The 17253-nt window shown below is 39.4% G+C and overlaps 1 protein-coding gene and 1 non-coding gene across 6 annotated transcripts in view; one reads left to right on the top strand and one right to left on the bottom strand.

Annotated features, from left to right (window-relative positions):
- Positions 1-17253, top strand: part of TMCC1 (transmembrane and coiled-coil domain family 1) — a 240682-nt gene that overhangs the window by 65297 nt on the left and 158132 nt on the right. For 4 of the 5 annotated variants that reach the window (XM_023216010.2, XM_023216002.2, XM_023216004.2 and 1 more), the window contains exons 3-4: positions 225-277; positions 4485-5190. In XM_023216010.2, coding sequence (XP_023071778.1) covers positions 4615-5190 — 576 coding nt within the window. In that variant the 5' untranslated portion in view covers positions 225-277; positions 4485-4614. The remainder of the gene's footprint in view (positions 1-224; positions 278-4484; positions 5191-17253) is intronic. The other variant, XM_023216022.2, reaches the window with a different exon arrangement.
- LOC111545397 lies at positions 12061-12163 on the bottom strand. Its single transcript, XR_002732436.2, has one exon. It is a non-coding gene; the product is annotated as a U6 spliceosomal RNA (small nuclear RNA).

Below are 17253 nucleotides of genomic sequence, written 5' to 3'. Positions count from 1 at the left end.
GATTGTAATTATTCTTGATTATACTTTCAAAAAATGAGAAAATACTGGAAAGTACTAGAAAAAAACAAACCCTACTTCTACCAGTGAGAGATGAGCTATTGCATTTTGCTACTAGCTATTAACATTTTGTTGTATATACTTTCAGTTGTTTTCTGCGTATCTATAAAAGGTAAGTTTCCCCATCTAAGTTTCTGACCTTGTAATTCTTAATGTTTGCTTTTCAGCTTTCCCTAAAAGGATTATACACCTTAGAAGTGCTTGAGGAAGAGTGATGAAGGCAAGTATCCAACTCTTTGTAGTCAGTGAAATTTAACTTGGTTCATGTCCAGACCGAAAAGCTTTGGTCACCATATTTATCAAAAAACTAAAAAATTGGAAAGTAAAACTTAAGGGGAAAAAAAGACAAGGCAATTTGCATATAATTTGCTTTGATTTTGTGGAGCACACTCCTAAATGGTTGACGGATTTTAAAAACGTAATTTTTTCACTTATTTCTGATACTAATTTAGAACCACTTGTTTTCTGAGCGTGAGCGAATGGCGTATTAGGTCTTCAGTAAAATTGTGCTAGAAAAGTTAATTGCTGAAAATTTCTGAGAACTTAACAAAATTATTTGAAATGCCTGGCTGGTAGGTGGCTGCGTTTTTTGTCCCCCTTTCTCACCTTTTGCTCCTTCTACCTCTACCCTTTCACTCCTTCGACCTCTCCCCTTTGTCCTGTGTCCTTTTGCTCCTTTTTCTCTTTCTCCCTCTGGTTTACTTATAATAACTTTACTTTTCAGAGAAGCTGAGTACCAAAAAGCGTTTGATAGGCTTATGCAGTTAAACTTGTTTGTGTTAAACCGGGGATCTAAAAATTAGTTAATTGGGCGGGGCGCAGTGGCTCCTGCCTATAATCCTAGCACTTTGGGAGGCTGAGGAGGGTGGATCACTTGAGGTCAGGAGTTCAAGACCAGCCTGGTCAACATGGCGAAACCCCGTGTTTTTACTAAAAATACAAAAATTAGCTGGGTGTGGTGGTGGGTACCTGTAATCCCAGCTACTTGAGAGGCAGAGGCAGGAGAAATTGCTTGAACCCAGGAGGCAGAGGTTGCAGTGAGCTGAGATTGTGCCACTGCACTCCAGCCTGGGTGGCAGGGGGAGACCCTGTCTCTAAATAAATAAATAGTTAATTGGGAAATTTTATAAACTGTTCAACAGTTACTATTCATATTCATTTGAGCCTCTGTAAGACATACAGAAGAAGGGTGTCCCTATACAACTTTGAGATTATTGAATTTCTTTTGTGCTTGCATTCTGTCAGCAGTTTTATAGAGTTAATTATTGCAACATCACTATTGGTATTTTTGCCACAGCATTTGACCTTGGTGGCCTTAAAGATTTTTTATTGGCCTACAGAAAATTTTAGCAGCCTTCAGAACCTTAACTGGTTTCTTAGTGCTGCTATTACGCAGATGATAGCTACAAGTGTAAGTACCATATTACATTTTATAATCAGTACGGTAGATTGTTTTTAAAAATTCTTACCTTAAAACTTGATGTTTAAAGCTCAATTTAGGTTTCTTTAGGGCTGCTTGCTAAGTGAGGCTATGTGCTGGTATGATTAAGGTAAGTTTTGCCTTTGAAAAATCCCAGAATTTATTACTATTTTGTTGCTTATTCTTTGTAGCTGTGAAGATAGTCTTGGCATGGAAATTAACACCTTACTCCCAGCTTTTCCCAGGAAATGCTAACATTTCCTTGTAATCAATCATCATTTTGAATTATTTGAAAATAAATGATTTGGCCAGGTGCAGTGGCTCATACCTGCAATCTCAGCCCTTTGGGAGGCTGAGGTGGTTGGATCACTTGAAGTCAGGAATTTGAGACCAGCCTGGCCAACATAGTGAAACCCTATCTCTCTAAAAATACAAAAATTAGCCATGTATGGTGGCACGCAATCCCAGCTACTCTGGAGGCTGAGGCAGGAGAATTGCCTGAAGCCAGGAGGCAGAGGCTGTAGTGAGCTGAGATTGTGCCACTGCACTCCAGTCTGGGTGACAGAGCAAGACTCTGTCTCAAAAAAACAAAAACAAAAATAAATTGTTTTATAAATTCTTGTGAAATCTCAAATGAATTTACTGACATTCAAAATGTACCACATTCTGTATTTTTTAAAGCAGCAACCAGATGGCCAGTTGATTAGTTTATAATAGTGCCCAAATAAGTAGATTTGCTGAGTAATAAATTCCTAGTACCTGTGCATATGAGACAAGTAGAATGATCCTCAACCTTGACATCATTCCTTTGTTCTTGCTGTCTTTTAATCTCATGGGATAAACATATTTTATACATTTTACTTCAAACAACAACAACAAAGGTCAGTTGTATTAGCTAATGTGCAAATAGAGGAAAAAGTAAACTACTTTTTCAGTACTGTTCTGCTGCTTTCACACCCTCCCATCTTCTCAGGATCTAAATAGCCCAGTGCAAGAAGAGACGAGTTGATATACACTGATAGGGGATTATTTTGGTTACATTAGCCCTTTTCCTCTGAGGAACTCTATTCTTTGCAGATTAGAAATAAAATTCCGTAACTATTAGCCAGCCAGCCAAACTCATGAGGAATGATGAGATAATTACTATTATTTTAAAAAATCAGAGTAACGTTGTATTATATGTTTATTTCATATTTGGTTAGAAGGGGATAATTAAATATATACACTATTGGCAAAATTTTTGCCCACAAGGAGCCCCAGAAAACTGCACCAGAGGCTAAGACAGTCATTGATCTAATAAGGGCAAGGGTTTCTTTCTTGGCTCTCCCAAAGGGATAGAGATGAACAAAAGCAATGCACAATCAGGAAAAGGGTAACAGGCCACAGTGGGATGGCTAGATTTCAGTAGAGCCACAAAGAATTTGGGTGAAAGGCAATGAAACTTCCATTCTCATGGTTGTTACTCATTTGTCTAATTTAGGAACAAACAATTTTGTGGCATTTAGAAAGTAGGAAGGTACTAGAGAGAGACAAGTATCTTTATCCCTGTCTCCCTGTTTATGCTCCTCAGCTATGAAGAGGTTAGGCGATGGAATCATGGGCATGAAAGAATATGGACAGTGGAGCCACAGTGACAGTGCCCATATAATATTTGAAGAAAGTCTTCTGAGAGTAGTCATCAGGAAGAAAACTTTAGTGAGTTTGCATTCCTGTTCCACTAAACTCTAGTAGCCTTGAGTTCACAGGGAACTCTTTTTATCCAGCTAATTTATGGCTCCCTAGATTGCCACTTGGTGGCAGCAAGTCCACATATTCCCAAAACAGGAGCACTATGGTGCTTCATTGTAGTGGCTTAAATTGTTGAAAGTAGTTGGTAGTGTAGGGAGTTTTAAAGTCCTTTAAATAAAAAGTTGAAGAAAAATATGGAAATAACCTCCTACATCATATTTTGCATTCTCTAGCAGCTTGTGTGCATGTATGTAATTTTGTTTTATATATTTGCACAAATGCAGTACAAAAATAAACTATATTAGGAAAAATCTCATCATCTCCCATCCCCCCTCCTTTTTTATTTTGCATGTGATTTTAGTAACCATGGCAGTTGCGTTGATTTTACATCTCTTAGTTTCAGCTTCCTTTTAATTTCTTGCATTTAATACTGGTATATGGTTGCTGTTTGACCTTTCTTTTTCTCTACTTTTCTCTCATACCCAGTTACTTTACTTTTGAGTTTGTATGGATATATGGGAAGCTTCTGTCAGGGATGACACTATAGAGAAAGGGATTTCTTTGAATCTCCTTTCTTGATAGCTGGTACTGAGCAAAGCTCTAGTCTCTGATTCTGATTCTGTCTGAACCATTCACTCATATGGTGCCAGAAAGGTCATTTGTGCTTTAGCAGAGAATTCAACTTACAGGATTTTTATTTCCATTCTCTTCTCAAAAGAGCAAACCTGTCCCTAGTTACCAGTGAACTTGATGAATATGAATGGTAACACAGACTCTGTTTTCCATTAAAATCCACATATAGTTAGGTTGGGATATCCACTTCTCACTGTTGTTCTTTGACTATACTGGGTTTCAGCCTGTGAATAATTAACTGGTTATGAATGAGAGGGATTAAATTGCCTCAGCTAGAGTAAACCTGTTTGATGGTCTGTTCTCTTGATTTCCCAAGCAATGGCTGTTATGTCAACTACCATTATAGTGTCCATTCCAAGATGGCTCCTCTAATATCTAATTCTGTATATATTGAATCTTGTAGGGATTTTTGTTTTTGAACATTGCTGTTTTAATTTCCTATGTACTTGTTCTGGACTTTTTCTCTCATTCTGAAAAATAATCATTACCCACTATCTAGAAAACTGTCTTTTAATCTTCTGATTAAAGATTGCTTAATGATAGTGCCTATTTGTTTGGCCAGTAGCATGCTTTTCTTTGTTTAACACTGGAGTTTCTGCATGGATTTATAATATAAGTTTTTTTTTGTTTTTTTTTTTAATATTAGATAGGCATGAAGCCTTCGTCTCACAGCTGCATGCGTAGTCACTGTTGAAGCAAATGCCTACCTAATTTGACACTCTTGGTGTGTTTAAAAAATTTTTTTGAGTTTGCAAATAAGCATATTAAGTCTACTGATGGAGCCTTCGGGCAGTGAACAGTTATTTGAGGACCCTGATCCTGGAGGCAAATCCCAAGATGCAGAGGCCAGAAAGCAGACAGAATCAGAACAGAAATTGTCTAAAATGACCCACAATGCTTTGGAGAACATTAACGTGATTGGCCAAGGCTTGAAGCATCTCTTCCAGCACCAGCGCAGGAGGTCATCAGTGTCTCCACATGATGTGCAGCAAATTCAGGCAGATCCAGAACCTGAAATGGATCTGGAAAACCAGAACGCATGTGCTGAGATTGATGGTGTCCCCACCCACCCCACAGCTCTGAATCGTGTCCTGCAGCAGATTCGAGTGCCACCCAAGATGAAGAGAGGGACAAGCTTGCATAGTAGGCGGGGCAAGCCAGAGGCCCCAAAGGGAAGTCCCCAAATCAACAGGAAGTCTGGTCAGGAGATGACAGCTGTTATGCAGTCAGGCCGACCCAGGTCTTCATCCACAACTGATGCCCCTACCAGCTCTGCTATGATGGAAATAGCTTGTGCTGCTGCTGCTGCTGCTGCTGCGTGTCTACCGGGAGAGGAGGGAACTGCAGAGCGGGTAAGTTTGTTAGATTTTGTTTTTCTGTTAACTTACTGTTTTTCATACCTAGGACTCTCCAGACTTTCCTTTGGTAACTAAAAAGTTATCTCAGCAAATACCTTAAAGTTGTGGTAAAAGCATTTTTTTCCCATTTCAAATGGGTAAATAATAATTATAGCTAATGAATGAATGCTTAGAATTATATTCCTATTTCCTTCCTAACATATTGCTGTATTTTATCCTTTCGTTAAAACCTTAAGTATATTTCATGTATTCTTGCTGTATATTTATTTAAGAGGGTCAGTTTTATGGTGGAGGAATAAAGATGCTTTGTTTCTTATTGTTTTGATTTTGCACATGGAAATGGCTTTCTTACATTAATGAATGTAGTGAATAAAGTTCTAGAATCTGAGTTTGTGCTTACCATGGAAGTACACTAAGTTGGTTATAATTTTCATATACTTTGTAGTACATCAACAGCATTCATTATACATTTTGTATGCCACAGTAGAGCATATACATTATTATAGTGTACTATTAATAAAGAGATTGTTTTGGGTTTACCCAAAACCAGGCATATTAAATCTAGGAGAAACTTTTTCCATATAACTCAGTTATGGTTAGTTGAGGCACATAGAATAAATAGTCCTGCTAGGGTTTAAAAACTCAGATACACGTAGCCATGCAGATAGTGACAACGAGTGAACTTCAGTGTTATGGAGCCTGGACAAACTGAGGAGTTCCTGATTTAGGAAATCTGGAGTAGCCAGATTTAGGAAAAGCAGTATATATTAGGCTGCAATGAGGGGAGGTTTTTGGATCACTTATAGTAAGGGCAGAAGGAAAGGGGAATTTTTTTTTTTTTGAGACGGAGTCTTGCTCTGTCACCCAGGCTGGAGTGCTGTGGCCAGATCTCAGCTCACTGCAAGCTCCGCCTCCCGGGTTTATGCCATTTTCCTGCCTCAGCCTCCCGGGTAGCTGGGACTACAGGCGCCGCCACCTCGCCTGGCTAGTTTTTTGTAGTTTTTAGTAGAGACGGGATTTCACCGTGTTAGCCAGGATGGTCTCGATCTCCTGACCTTGTGATCCGCCTGTCTCGGCCTCCCAAAGTGCTGGGATTACAGGCTTGAGCCACCGCGCCCGGCGGAAAGGGAAATTTTTGTAATGCCTGGCTGTACCTGGAAGATAGAGAAAAGTGGAAGAAGTTTGAGGGAGATGTATGTGTTCAAATAAAAAGATTTCTAAGTTTGAATTAGTTGAACTTACTATAAGCAAAACTAGTAAGGCAGGTATACTCTTCTCCCAGTGGGGAAGAAATGAAGCGGGGAAAAGGATAATTCCTGTTATTGACCACCAGGTGGTGCCCTAGGCGAGGATTGGTAGGTGGAAGTGAGGGGATGGATGTCTGACAGGACATTGATTAACCCAGGGTGAAAATTTAATTAGTATAGGAAGTCATTAGGATATGGGCTAACTTGAGCACAGTGACTATTAAATAGTGATAGTGCTCTTATAAATATTGAGCTGAATTGATAATTGTGGAAGTGGAATGGACAGTAGAAGAACAGGTAGGATTTGATAGCAATGTTAGAATAAAAAACTTTAAAATCTGAAGTTTGCTTGGGAGAATCAGAAAATACTGTCCATTTCCACTAAACAGTTGAAAAATTGTAGTTTTTAAAGAAAACCATTTAGTTTCAGTTGGGTGGCTGACACCTACTATCAAGAGAATGTCTTATATAATAATAATTATTTTATTATAATGTTATAATAATATATAAATAATTATATATTATAACATTATAATAAAATTATAAAATTATAATAATAATTATATAAGACATTAATGTATTTCCAGTTCCTTTAATAATATAGAACTGGAAAAGTGGGCATAAGTTAGAGATGAAGATGTATTTTGGCTTTCTAATTGTTCTCCCTTAAAGATGCTTTACATAGCAAAATTTGATTGCCAAAGCAAGTAACTTATAGGTTTATTGACCCTACTTCTGAAGGCCAGAATGTTTATGGCTACGTCCTTTCCCCCAATACTGAGTTTCCTTTAATATAAATATGTATTCATTGGTCTCAAAGATATTTTTATTATCCTTAATGATCTCATGTGGGCATCAAATACAGTTCTTGTAAGAGTAAAAGTGAAGGTACAGATAAGCTAAGAGTTCCTAACCTTGGTAAATTTTTTATGCAAAGTGTAATATCATAGGGATGCTTCTTAAAGTTTGTTTTTGTTTGGTTGGTTGGTTGGGGTTTTTTTTTTTTTTTTTTTTTGACACAGAGTCGTGCTCTGTCACCCAGGCTGGAGTGCAGCGGCATGATCTCTGCTCACTGCAACCTCCACCTCCCAGGTTCAAGTGATCCACCTGCCTCAGCCTCCCAAAGTGCTGGGATTACAGGCATGAGCCACCACACCCAGCCAAAGAGTTTGTTTTTTTAAGTCTGAGTGAGTTTCTTTCTGTTCAGAGCCCTTTATGATGAAGGCTCCACATAATGGAGAGCAGAGTTAGCTCTTTAACCTCTTTTTCCTTTATACAACAAAATGGTCACAAGCTTTAGGGTAATCAGACTCCTAAAGGCATATAGCGTGTGACCTAATTTCTGCTTTCCCGTTATATTCATCAGAGATTTGAGTACTTTATCAATAGCTTTGACTCTTAGGAGTAGAGGAGGAGATTTTTAGTATCCAAAGTCTACTACTCTTTGGTTTATCCAGAACACTGATATAAAGTCTTGCTTCCAAAGAGTCATAGATAGATTGATAGACAGAGGGATAGGCCAAGATTGTGTTTTGTGTAAGGTAATTACTAGAGCAGACTGTTTTTGTTTTTCTTTTTTTTTCCAGGGATCTCTGTACAGCATTTTTTCTCAAGAAAGGCAACTTTGGCAAGTTAGCACAATGTTGAGCTAAGTAGGCATTTGTTAAAAAATCGACCTATTTTGATGTTACATTATTATAGCCTATGATCCTGTTGATCAGTGTGAGCAGGCTAGATTTTATTTTTGAACTTTTGTACTTCAGGGTCACAATTAATATACGTTATGCGTTAATATGTGTCTCTCACTTCGTATATACATCGACTTTGAGAATATGTTCCTAAACCAAATTTTAAATATATAAAATGTTATTTTTATTTTGTTTTGTTTGAGACGGAGTTTCACTCTTGTTGCCCAGGCTGGAGTGCAGTGGTATGATCTCTGCTCACTTCCACTTCCACCTCCCGGGTTCAAGCAATTCTCCTGCCTCAGCTTCCCGAGTAGCTGAGATTACAGGCACACATCACCATGCCTGGCTAATTTTTGTATTTTTAGTAGAGATGGGGTTTCACCGTGTTTGTCAGGCTGGTCTTGAACTCCTGACCTCAAATGATCCACCTGCCTCAGCCTCTCAAAGTGCTGGGATTACAGGCATGAGCCACTGTGCTGTCCTAAAATGTTTTATTTTAAAAATAAAAGTTACACCTGTAATCCCAGCACTTTGGGAGGCCGAGACGGGCGGATCACGAGGTCAGGAGATCGAGACCATCCTGGCTAACACGGTGAAACCCCGTCTCTACTAAAAAAATACAAAAAACTAGCCGGGCGAGGTGGCGGCGCCTGTAGTCCCAGCTACTTGGGAGGCTGAGGCAGGAGAATGGCGTGAACCCGGGAGGCGGAGCTTGCAGTGAGCTGAGATCCAGCCACTGCACTCCAGCCTGGGTGACAGAGTGAGACTCCGTCTCAAAATAAATAAATAAATAAAAGTAAAAATAAAAGTTACGACAAATCTTTTTATTTTGTCATAGTAACATCTTATTGGGGTAAGAAACCCTGACTCAGATTTCAAAATTGTAATAATGAGGAAGCTAAGAATTCAGAAATTTTGAGTTGCAAAATGAGTCCCTTGCACCACAAATGATTTCTAGTCAGTAGATCACTGGCTGCTGCCAAGTGACTACCAGACTCATAGACTGTTAGGCCTATTAAGCTACTTTGATTAATTCTAATCAAACTCCTGATTTTACAGGTCCAGAGATGTTAAAAAACCTTCCTGAAGTTATACAGTTAATTATAAGTGATGCCAGGACCAGATCCCTGGGTTCCCTCTTGTTCTGTGTTCAGCATTCTTGCCTCTTTACCTGGTTGAGCAGGCCAGAGAATTGAAGAATGCCAGAGAGTTGAAGAACACCAGTTCTTGCAAGCAGGAAATAAGAAAAGGGGAAGGGAAAGTTTTTCCTTTTTTCAAAGATTGGTTGCTAGATCAGCTTGTTTGAATGAAGGCAGAAATCTAAGAGCAGTGACAAAGACTGATTTCATCACTACCTCTGTTTGTTTTCTTATGTTATTATGTATTTTTTTGAGTTGGGGTTGGAGTCTCGCTCTAATGCCCAGGCTAGAGTGCAATGGTGCAGTCATGGCTTGTTGCAATTTCGAACTTCTGGGCTCAAGGGATTTTCCCACCTCAGTCTCTTGAGTAGCTAGGACTATAGGCATGCGCCACCATGCCTGCCTCTTATGTTAAACAACTTTTGCCATCATTTCCAGTTGGGTAACAATGGATATCAAATACTGAAAGGATTCCCTGAAGTTATTTTAATCCCATTCATCATTAAAATATGAGCAGTGACATCCTGGATTCTCAGATGTCTAAACAAAATAATAACAAAATAGTTATTTACAATGCCTAAAAAATAAGGCCTCATAAATATATATAAACATATGTATTTATATTTGAGACAGAGTCTCACTCTGTCACCCAGGCTGGAGTGTAGTGGTGTGATCACAGCTAACTGCAGCCTCATGTGACCACCCACCTCAGCCTCTTCAAATAACTGGGACCACAGGTGGGTGCCACTGCACCCAGCTAATTTTTGTATTTTTTTGTAGAGGAGTTTTGCAGTGTTGCCCAGGCTGATCTTGAACTCCTGGGCTCAAGTCATCCACCCGCCTCAGCCTCCCAAAAGTGCTGGGATTACAGGTGTGAGCCACTGCATTTGGCCAAGGACTCTTATATTTAGTGAGATGGCTGGTTAAATAGTCTTCATGGAGTTATTTCTGTATTGTGAGGTTGAGGGTGGGGTGGAAAATAGGGCCCATTGAAGTTTCTTATTAACAACATAAAATATTGCAGAGTTATAGTAAGAAAGAGTGATGACGATGAGAACCAGCCATCTGTTATCTTACTGCCTTAAGATGCCAAGAAACCTGCCCTGGAAATGCTGAATTTTAATGAACTCATGAAATGAACTTTAATTGGAAATCTTTTCCATGTAGTTGATAGTATTCTTTGCAAGAATTTTGTTGAATTTGTTTTGATACCATTATATCAGATCATTCTTAACAAATACTTAAGTGTCTAAAGTATGTAAGACTCTTTCCATGTATACTTTGCAGTTTAATTTGCATGTGAGTGTTTTGGGGCAGGTCGATATCTTAAAAAAAAAAAAAAAAAATGAAGTAATTAGTGCTTAGGGAAAAATTTAAAACCTGCCTAAGACCAGAGAGCTAGTACATGGCTGAGTCTAAGCTGTTTGCACATCTACACATCTACATCTACACATCTACAGCACAGATGCCTAATATTGATAGCTTTATCATGTACTTAGTGTGGGGAGTGTAATATAAAGGCAGAGAATATAGATCTTAGAATGTTACAGACTGTCAAAAAGTTGGTAATCTGCCAAGTAGTTTTCCTAAAACACATAAGAAAAAAACTTGAACAGTTGGTCTCAGTTGAAATTGAAGCAAGATTTGAGGCTTCATAATTAACTCTTAAAGTAAAAATTTAGATGAAAGAAAAAAGTAAGTTTCCCACTGCTTTCCTTATGTACTATCAAAAGGCCACAATGAAATTGCTGGAAGTTACCACGTCTTACTAAGCTCCAAACAGTGCTTAAAAGTAGGAAGTGAGAGGTAATTGGCTGGTTTATCTTTGCTTCCGTGCAGTCTTACTGGCCTGTAATCTGGTGGTTAATAGCATTGATTGTTTTAAATTCTGTTGTTTGTTTTTTTTCCTGCCAAGTTGCTATAACCATCTGGGAAGGGTAAGATAAGAGTGCTGGAACATTGTCCTAAGAAAGTTCCACTTTTCCTTTTGAGCCTTCTTTAACGCAAATCTCAGATTGGGAGAGATTTCTACAGTTGTTTCATGTATAGCTCCCTAACATTCTCCCTAAACAGTTGTCTGACCTCTCAGAATCTCCCAAAGCAGCCTATTCTACTTGTGCCTCTGTTAGACAAATCTAATGTATTAAGCTGAATCTGGTACCCTATATTTCTCCAGTTAGGGCCAATCAGAATATGTAATGCCTCTGCAGGCACGAATTGCCTTCACATGTGTCTCTTCCTGAATAATCCCTTCTCCAGACTGATAATCCCTAGTCCTTGGGATATATATATATATTTTTTTTTAACATTTTTTGATCCAGGCATTTTAAGTGTTTGGGATGCAGTAGTGAATCCTCACTACAAACAACTGTACTGTGAAGTATTACTATCTCTATTTTTATAAGTGAAGAAACAAGATGAAGTTGGAATGACTTACCATGTTCACACAATTGGGAAGAAGTTTGTAATGGATGTCAGAACCAAGTCTTTCTAGCTCTAGGGGTCATGCTTTTGACCACTGCTCTCTGCTACTGTAGGTCTTGCCAAGAATAATCTAGTAGCCGTTTTCAAGGCCTAAAGTAGATAGTTCAAGGAGAAGGCTCATCTAAGGAATGGCATAAACACCTTCTAGGTAAGAGATTCTGAGGTTCCTTGGGATATTAAATGAATCTGTAGCCTCCCTGGGTTCCACTGGGAAACTTGACGTCAAGTAGATTCTTAGCTGGATTTGGTGGCACACGCCATTAAATTTGTGGTTTCAACAATTCACTAAGGACCCCAATGTCCATAAAAAATACGGAGTGCTTCACAAGTTTTTTTGTCATCCTCTTCAGAAGCTGTTATAATCTTCTTTGTATTCCAATTTTAGTATATGGGCTGCTGAAACAAGCCTCAAGTTATTCATTCACATCATAATTTTGAGTACTTAGTCATACTGGTCCATCAACTCTAACTGTTCCCGTTCTTCAGTATTCCCCTTAAATTCTAGTCTCCAGAACAGAACACAATGCCCAGATCTGATTACAGTAGTGAATAGACCTTTCCTAATTCTGAAGTATTATATGCTTATGTTCAACACAACTCCAGTTTGAAATTGTTTTTCATTTTTTTGATCTGATTTACCTTTCATCTTTAATTTTTATTTGGCGAAAGTTGTAGAGTTTAATTCAGAGTAATTGAAATTTTTACAGGCAGTAAAATAATACAGATGCTTAGTCATTTTGAGACTGTTAGAAAAAAGACTTTTTCTAGAGAACTTAACCTCTAATTTCTAATGTATTTACTTATGAGAAGGAGAACCCTTCACACCTGTAATCCCAGCACTTTGGGAGGCCGAGGTGGGCGGATCACCCGAGGTCAGGAGTTCGAGACCAGCCTGGCCAACGTGGTGAAACCCTGTCTCTACTAAAAATTAAAAAATTAGCCTGGCGTGGTGGTGCACACTTGTAATCCCAGCTACTCAGGAGGCTGAGGCAGGAGAATCACTTGAACCCGGGAGGCGGAGGTTGCAGTGAGCCGAGATCGGGCCATTGCACTCTAGCCTGGGTGACAGAGTGAGACTCCGTCCCAAAAGAAAAAAGAAAGAAAAAGAATGAGAACCTTTCACATTCTACATTTTATTTCATTTCATTTTAGGCTAGTGAAGTGAACTGTTTGGCCTGGAGAAGGAACAAAGAAATCTGTCACTGGTTGTGATCAATTAGTTATAAGCACTACTGCACTTGTACCAGCCTCAACTTCTGTCTTCTTTTAAATTGGTGTTAGAGATGAACCAAATGTCACCTATATCATTTCCCAACCCTGATACCATGTGCTTCAGCACCTAATTTTTCTTACTTTGTATTTGTAGTATTATTTATTTAATGTATAGCCATATTCTTCAGAATAATTAAGAATTGTGGCATATTGAAGAATTCAGTCATTTATTAGCCCTTCAGATATCTTTGTTTTTTTAATCAGTGCTCAGTTTGTTTTGCAAAAAGTTTTCTTTAAAACTTTTCTTGGCCGGGCATGGTGGCTCAAGCCTGTAATCCCAGCACTTTGGGAGGCTGAGACGGGCGGATCACTAGGTGAGGAGATCAAGACCATCCTGGCTAACACGGTGAAACCCCGTCTCTACTAAAAAATGCAAAAAACTAGCCGGGCGAGGTGGTGGGCGCCTGTAGCCCCAGCTACTCGGGAGGCTGAGGCAGGAGAATGGCATAAACCTGGGAGGCGGAGCTTGCAGTGAGCTAAGATCCGGCCACTGCACTCCAGCCCGGGCGACAGAGCCAGACTCTGTCTCAAAAAAAAAAACCACTTTTCTTTAAAAGTTTCTTTACAACTGATGTCTGCTGATCACAGAAATTTAAAGAAGTTTTGTATTTTTTTTTTTCCTTCTTAAAAAATAATTCCCAGCCAGGTGCTGGGGCTCACACCTGTGATCCCAGCACTTTGGGATGCTGAGATGGGCGGATCACTTGATGTTGGGAATTCGAGACCAGCTTGCCAACATGGTGAAACCCTATCTCCACTAACAATGTAAAAAAGGCCGGGCACGGTGGCTCACGCCTGTAATCCCAGCAATTTGGGAGGCCGAGGTAGGTGGATCACCTGAGGTCAGGTGTTTGAGACCAGCCTGGCCAACATGGTGAAACTCCGTCTCTACTAAAAATACAAAAATTAATCGGGCGTGGCACACGCCTGTGGTCCCTGCTACTCCAGAGGCCAAAGCAGGAGAATTGCTTGAACTTGGGAGGCAGAGGTTGCAGTGAGCCAAGATTGCGCCACTGCACTCCAGCCTGGGTGACAGAGCAAGACTCCATCTCCAAAAACAAAAAATAGCTGGGCGTGGTGGTGCACGCCTGTAATTCCAGCTCCTTGGGAGGATGAGGCACGAGAATCACTTGAACCCAGGAGGTGGAGGTTGCAGTGAGCAGAGATCTCACCACTGCACTCCAGTCTGGGTGACAGAGTGAGACTCTATCTAAAAAAAAACAAAAATTCACAGCTTATTAGAAACTTCAGCCACTCTGAAAATCAAAATATGAAGATGTGGGATAGTCTCTAAGGGCCTAGGAGGAAGAAATTCTTGTTAGCAGTTTATTTCCTTTTGGATAATAAGATAGTAAATATTCTTTTCTGTCAGATTTTTTGATTTGGTAATTTCATGATCTTAAAGGTCACAGATTTTATTAATTGATTGAGACAAGGTCTTTCTTTGTTGCCCAGGGTAGAGTGCAGTCGTGTGATCACGGCTCACTGCAGCCTTGACCTCCTGGGCTAAAGCAATCCTCCCACCTCAGCCTCACAAAATGCTAGAATTAGAGACATGGGCCACCACACCCGGCCAACTCTTATGGGTGAAAAACAAAGATTTTTACTTTGGTCAATGATGTTGTTTTGGTTTTAAATGACAGTTGCCACTGTGCCCCGGAAACGTGATTCAAATGTGCTTGCCTTTTTTTTTTAATTTAAATTTTATCTTTTAAAATTGATATATAATTTACATATTTTGGGGGCACATGTGATCATTTAATACATTTATATAGGCCGGGCGCGGTGGCTCAAGCCTGTAATCCCAGCACTTTGGGAGGCCGAGACAGGTGGATCACGAGGTCAGGAGATCAAGACCATCCTGGCCTACACGGTGAAACCCCGTCTCTACTAAAAAATACAAAAAACTAGCCGGGGGAGATGGCGGGCGCCTGTAGTCCCAGCTACTCGGGAGGATGAGGCAGGAGAATGGCGTAAACCCGGGAGGCGGAGCTTGCAGTGAGCCGAGATCGCGCCACTGCACTCCAGCCTGGGCGACAGAGCGAGACTCCATCTCAAAAAAAAAAAACATTTATATAACTTATAAAGATCAAATCAATGTAATTGGGATATCTGTCACCTTAAATATTTGTCTTGTCTTTTTCTTTTTTCTTTTTAGACAGGCTCACGCTCTGTTGCCCAGGTTGGAGTGCAGTGGTGCAGTCGTAGCTCACTGCCGCCTCAAATTCCTGGCTCAAGCAATCCTCGTGCCTCACCCTCCCTCGTAGGTGGGACTACAGGTGTGCACCATCACACCTGGCTTATTTTTATTTTTTGTAGAAATGGGGTCTTGGTATGTTGACCAGGCTGATCTCAAACTCCTGGGCTCAAGCAATCCTCCCATCTCAGCCTCCTAAAGTGTTGGGATTACAAGCATGAGCCATTATGCCTGGCCTTGTCTTTATGCTAGAAACATTTGAATTGTTATCTTCTATAATCACCCTACTGATCTATCAAACATTAGGTCTTATTTCTTCTATCAGACCCCGTTTATTTGTACCCATTAATCAACCTTTCTCCTTCTCCCTCTCCTTTACCTTTCCCAGCCTCTGGTAACCACCAGGCTACTCTTTATTTTCATGAGATCCACTATTTTTTAGCTCCCACGTATGAATGACAACATGTGATATTTATCTTGCTTGGCTTATTTCACTTACAAAATGAGCTCCATTTCCATCCATGTTGCTGCAAATGAAAGGATTTCATTATTCTTTATGGCTTTATAATATTTCATTGTGTTTGTGTACCACATTTTCTTTATTCATTTATCCACTGATGAGCAGTTACATTGATTCCATGTTTTGGCTATTGTGAATAGCACTTGCAAATAAACATGGCAATGCAGATGTCTGTCTGATACCTTGATTTCTTTTCTTTCAGCTGTATACCCAGTAGCAGAATTCCTGGGTCATATGGTAGTTCTATTTTTAATTTTTAAAGGAACTTCCGTGAAGGTTTCCATAGTGGCTGTTCTAATTTACATTTCTACCAACAGTAAACATCCCCTTTCTCCACATCCTCCCCAGCATGTTATTCCCTGTCTTTTTGATAAAAGCCATTCTAACTGGGGTGATGTGATGTCTCATTGTGGTTTTGATTGCATTTCTCTAATGGTTAGTGATATTGAGCATTTTTTCATATACCTGTTGGCCATTTGTGTGCCATCTTTTGAGAAATGACTATTCAGATCTTTTGCCCATTATAAAATGGGATTTGTTTTGCTATTGAGTTGTTTGAGTTCCTTATGTATTCTGGTTGTTAATCCCTTGTCAGATGGATAGTTTGTAAATATTTTCTCCCATTTTGTGGGTTGTCTTTTCACTTTGTTGTTTCCTTTGCTGTGCAGAAACTTTTTAGCATGATGTAATCCCATTTGTCTGTTTTTGCTTTGGTTACCTGGGCTTTTGAGGTCTTACACTGAAAATCCTTGTCCAGACCAATGTCCTGTAGCATTTCCCCAATGATTTCTTCTAGTAGTTTCATAGTTTCCAGTCTTAGATTTAAGTCTTTAATCCATTTTGATTTGATTTTTGTATATGTTCAGAGATAGGGGTGTAGTTCCATTCTTCTGCAGGTAGTTGTCCGTTTTCCCCAGCACCATTTATTAAAGAGACTATTCTTACCCCATTGTATGTTCTTGGGTTGGCTATAAATGTGTTGATTTATATCTGGGTTTTCCATTCTATTCCATTGGTCTGTGTGTTTTTATGCCGGTACCGTGCTAGTATGTTTACTATTGCTTTATAGTATGTTTTGAAGTCAGGTAGTATGATGCCTCCCATTTTGCTCTTTTTGCTCAGGATTGCTTTGGCTATTCAATGTGTTCTGTGGTTCCATATAAATTTAAGAGTTTTTTTCTGTTGCTGTGAATGTTACTTATTTCTAGCTTTATTCCATTGTGGTCAGAAAAGTTAATATGATTTCTTTTTTTTTTTTTAATTGTTGAGATTTGTTTAAGATATGGTCTCTTATGGAGAATGTTCCCTTGTGGTGATGAAAAGAATGTGTATGTTGCAGCAGTTGGGTGAAATGTTCTATAAATGTCAGTTAGGTCTATTAAGTATAGTGTCTACTTTAACTTTGGTCTCTCTTCGTTGATTTTCTGTCTGGATGATCTGTCCATTACTGAGAATGAGGTGCTGACTTTCCCTACTAGTATTGTATTACAGTCTTATCAGTCTGTCTTTC

This window comes from Piliocolobus tephrosceles, chromosome 2 (assembly GCF_002776525.5).
Source record: "Piliocolobus tephrosceles isolate RC106 chromosome 2, ASM277652v3, whole genome shotgun sequence".
In the NCBI taxonomy this organism is placed as follows: Eukaryota; Metazoa; Chordata; class Mammalia; order Primates; family Cercopithecidae; genus Piliocolobus; species Piliocolobus tephrosceles.
This window is presented reverse-complemented; position numbering and strand designations above follow the sequence as displayed.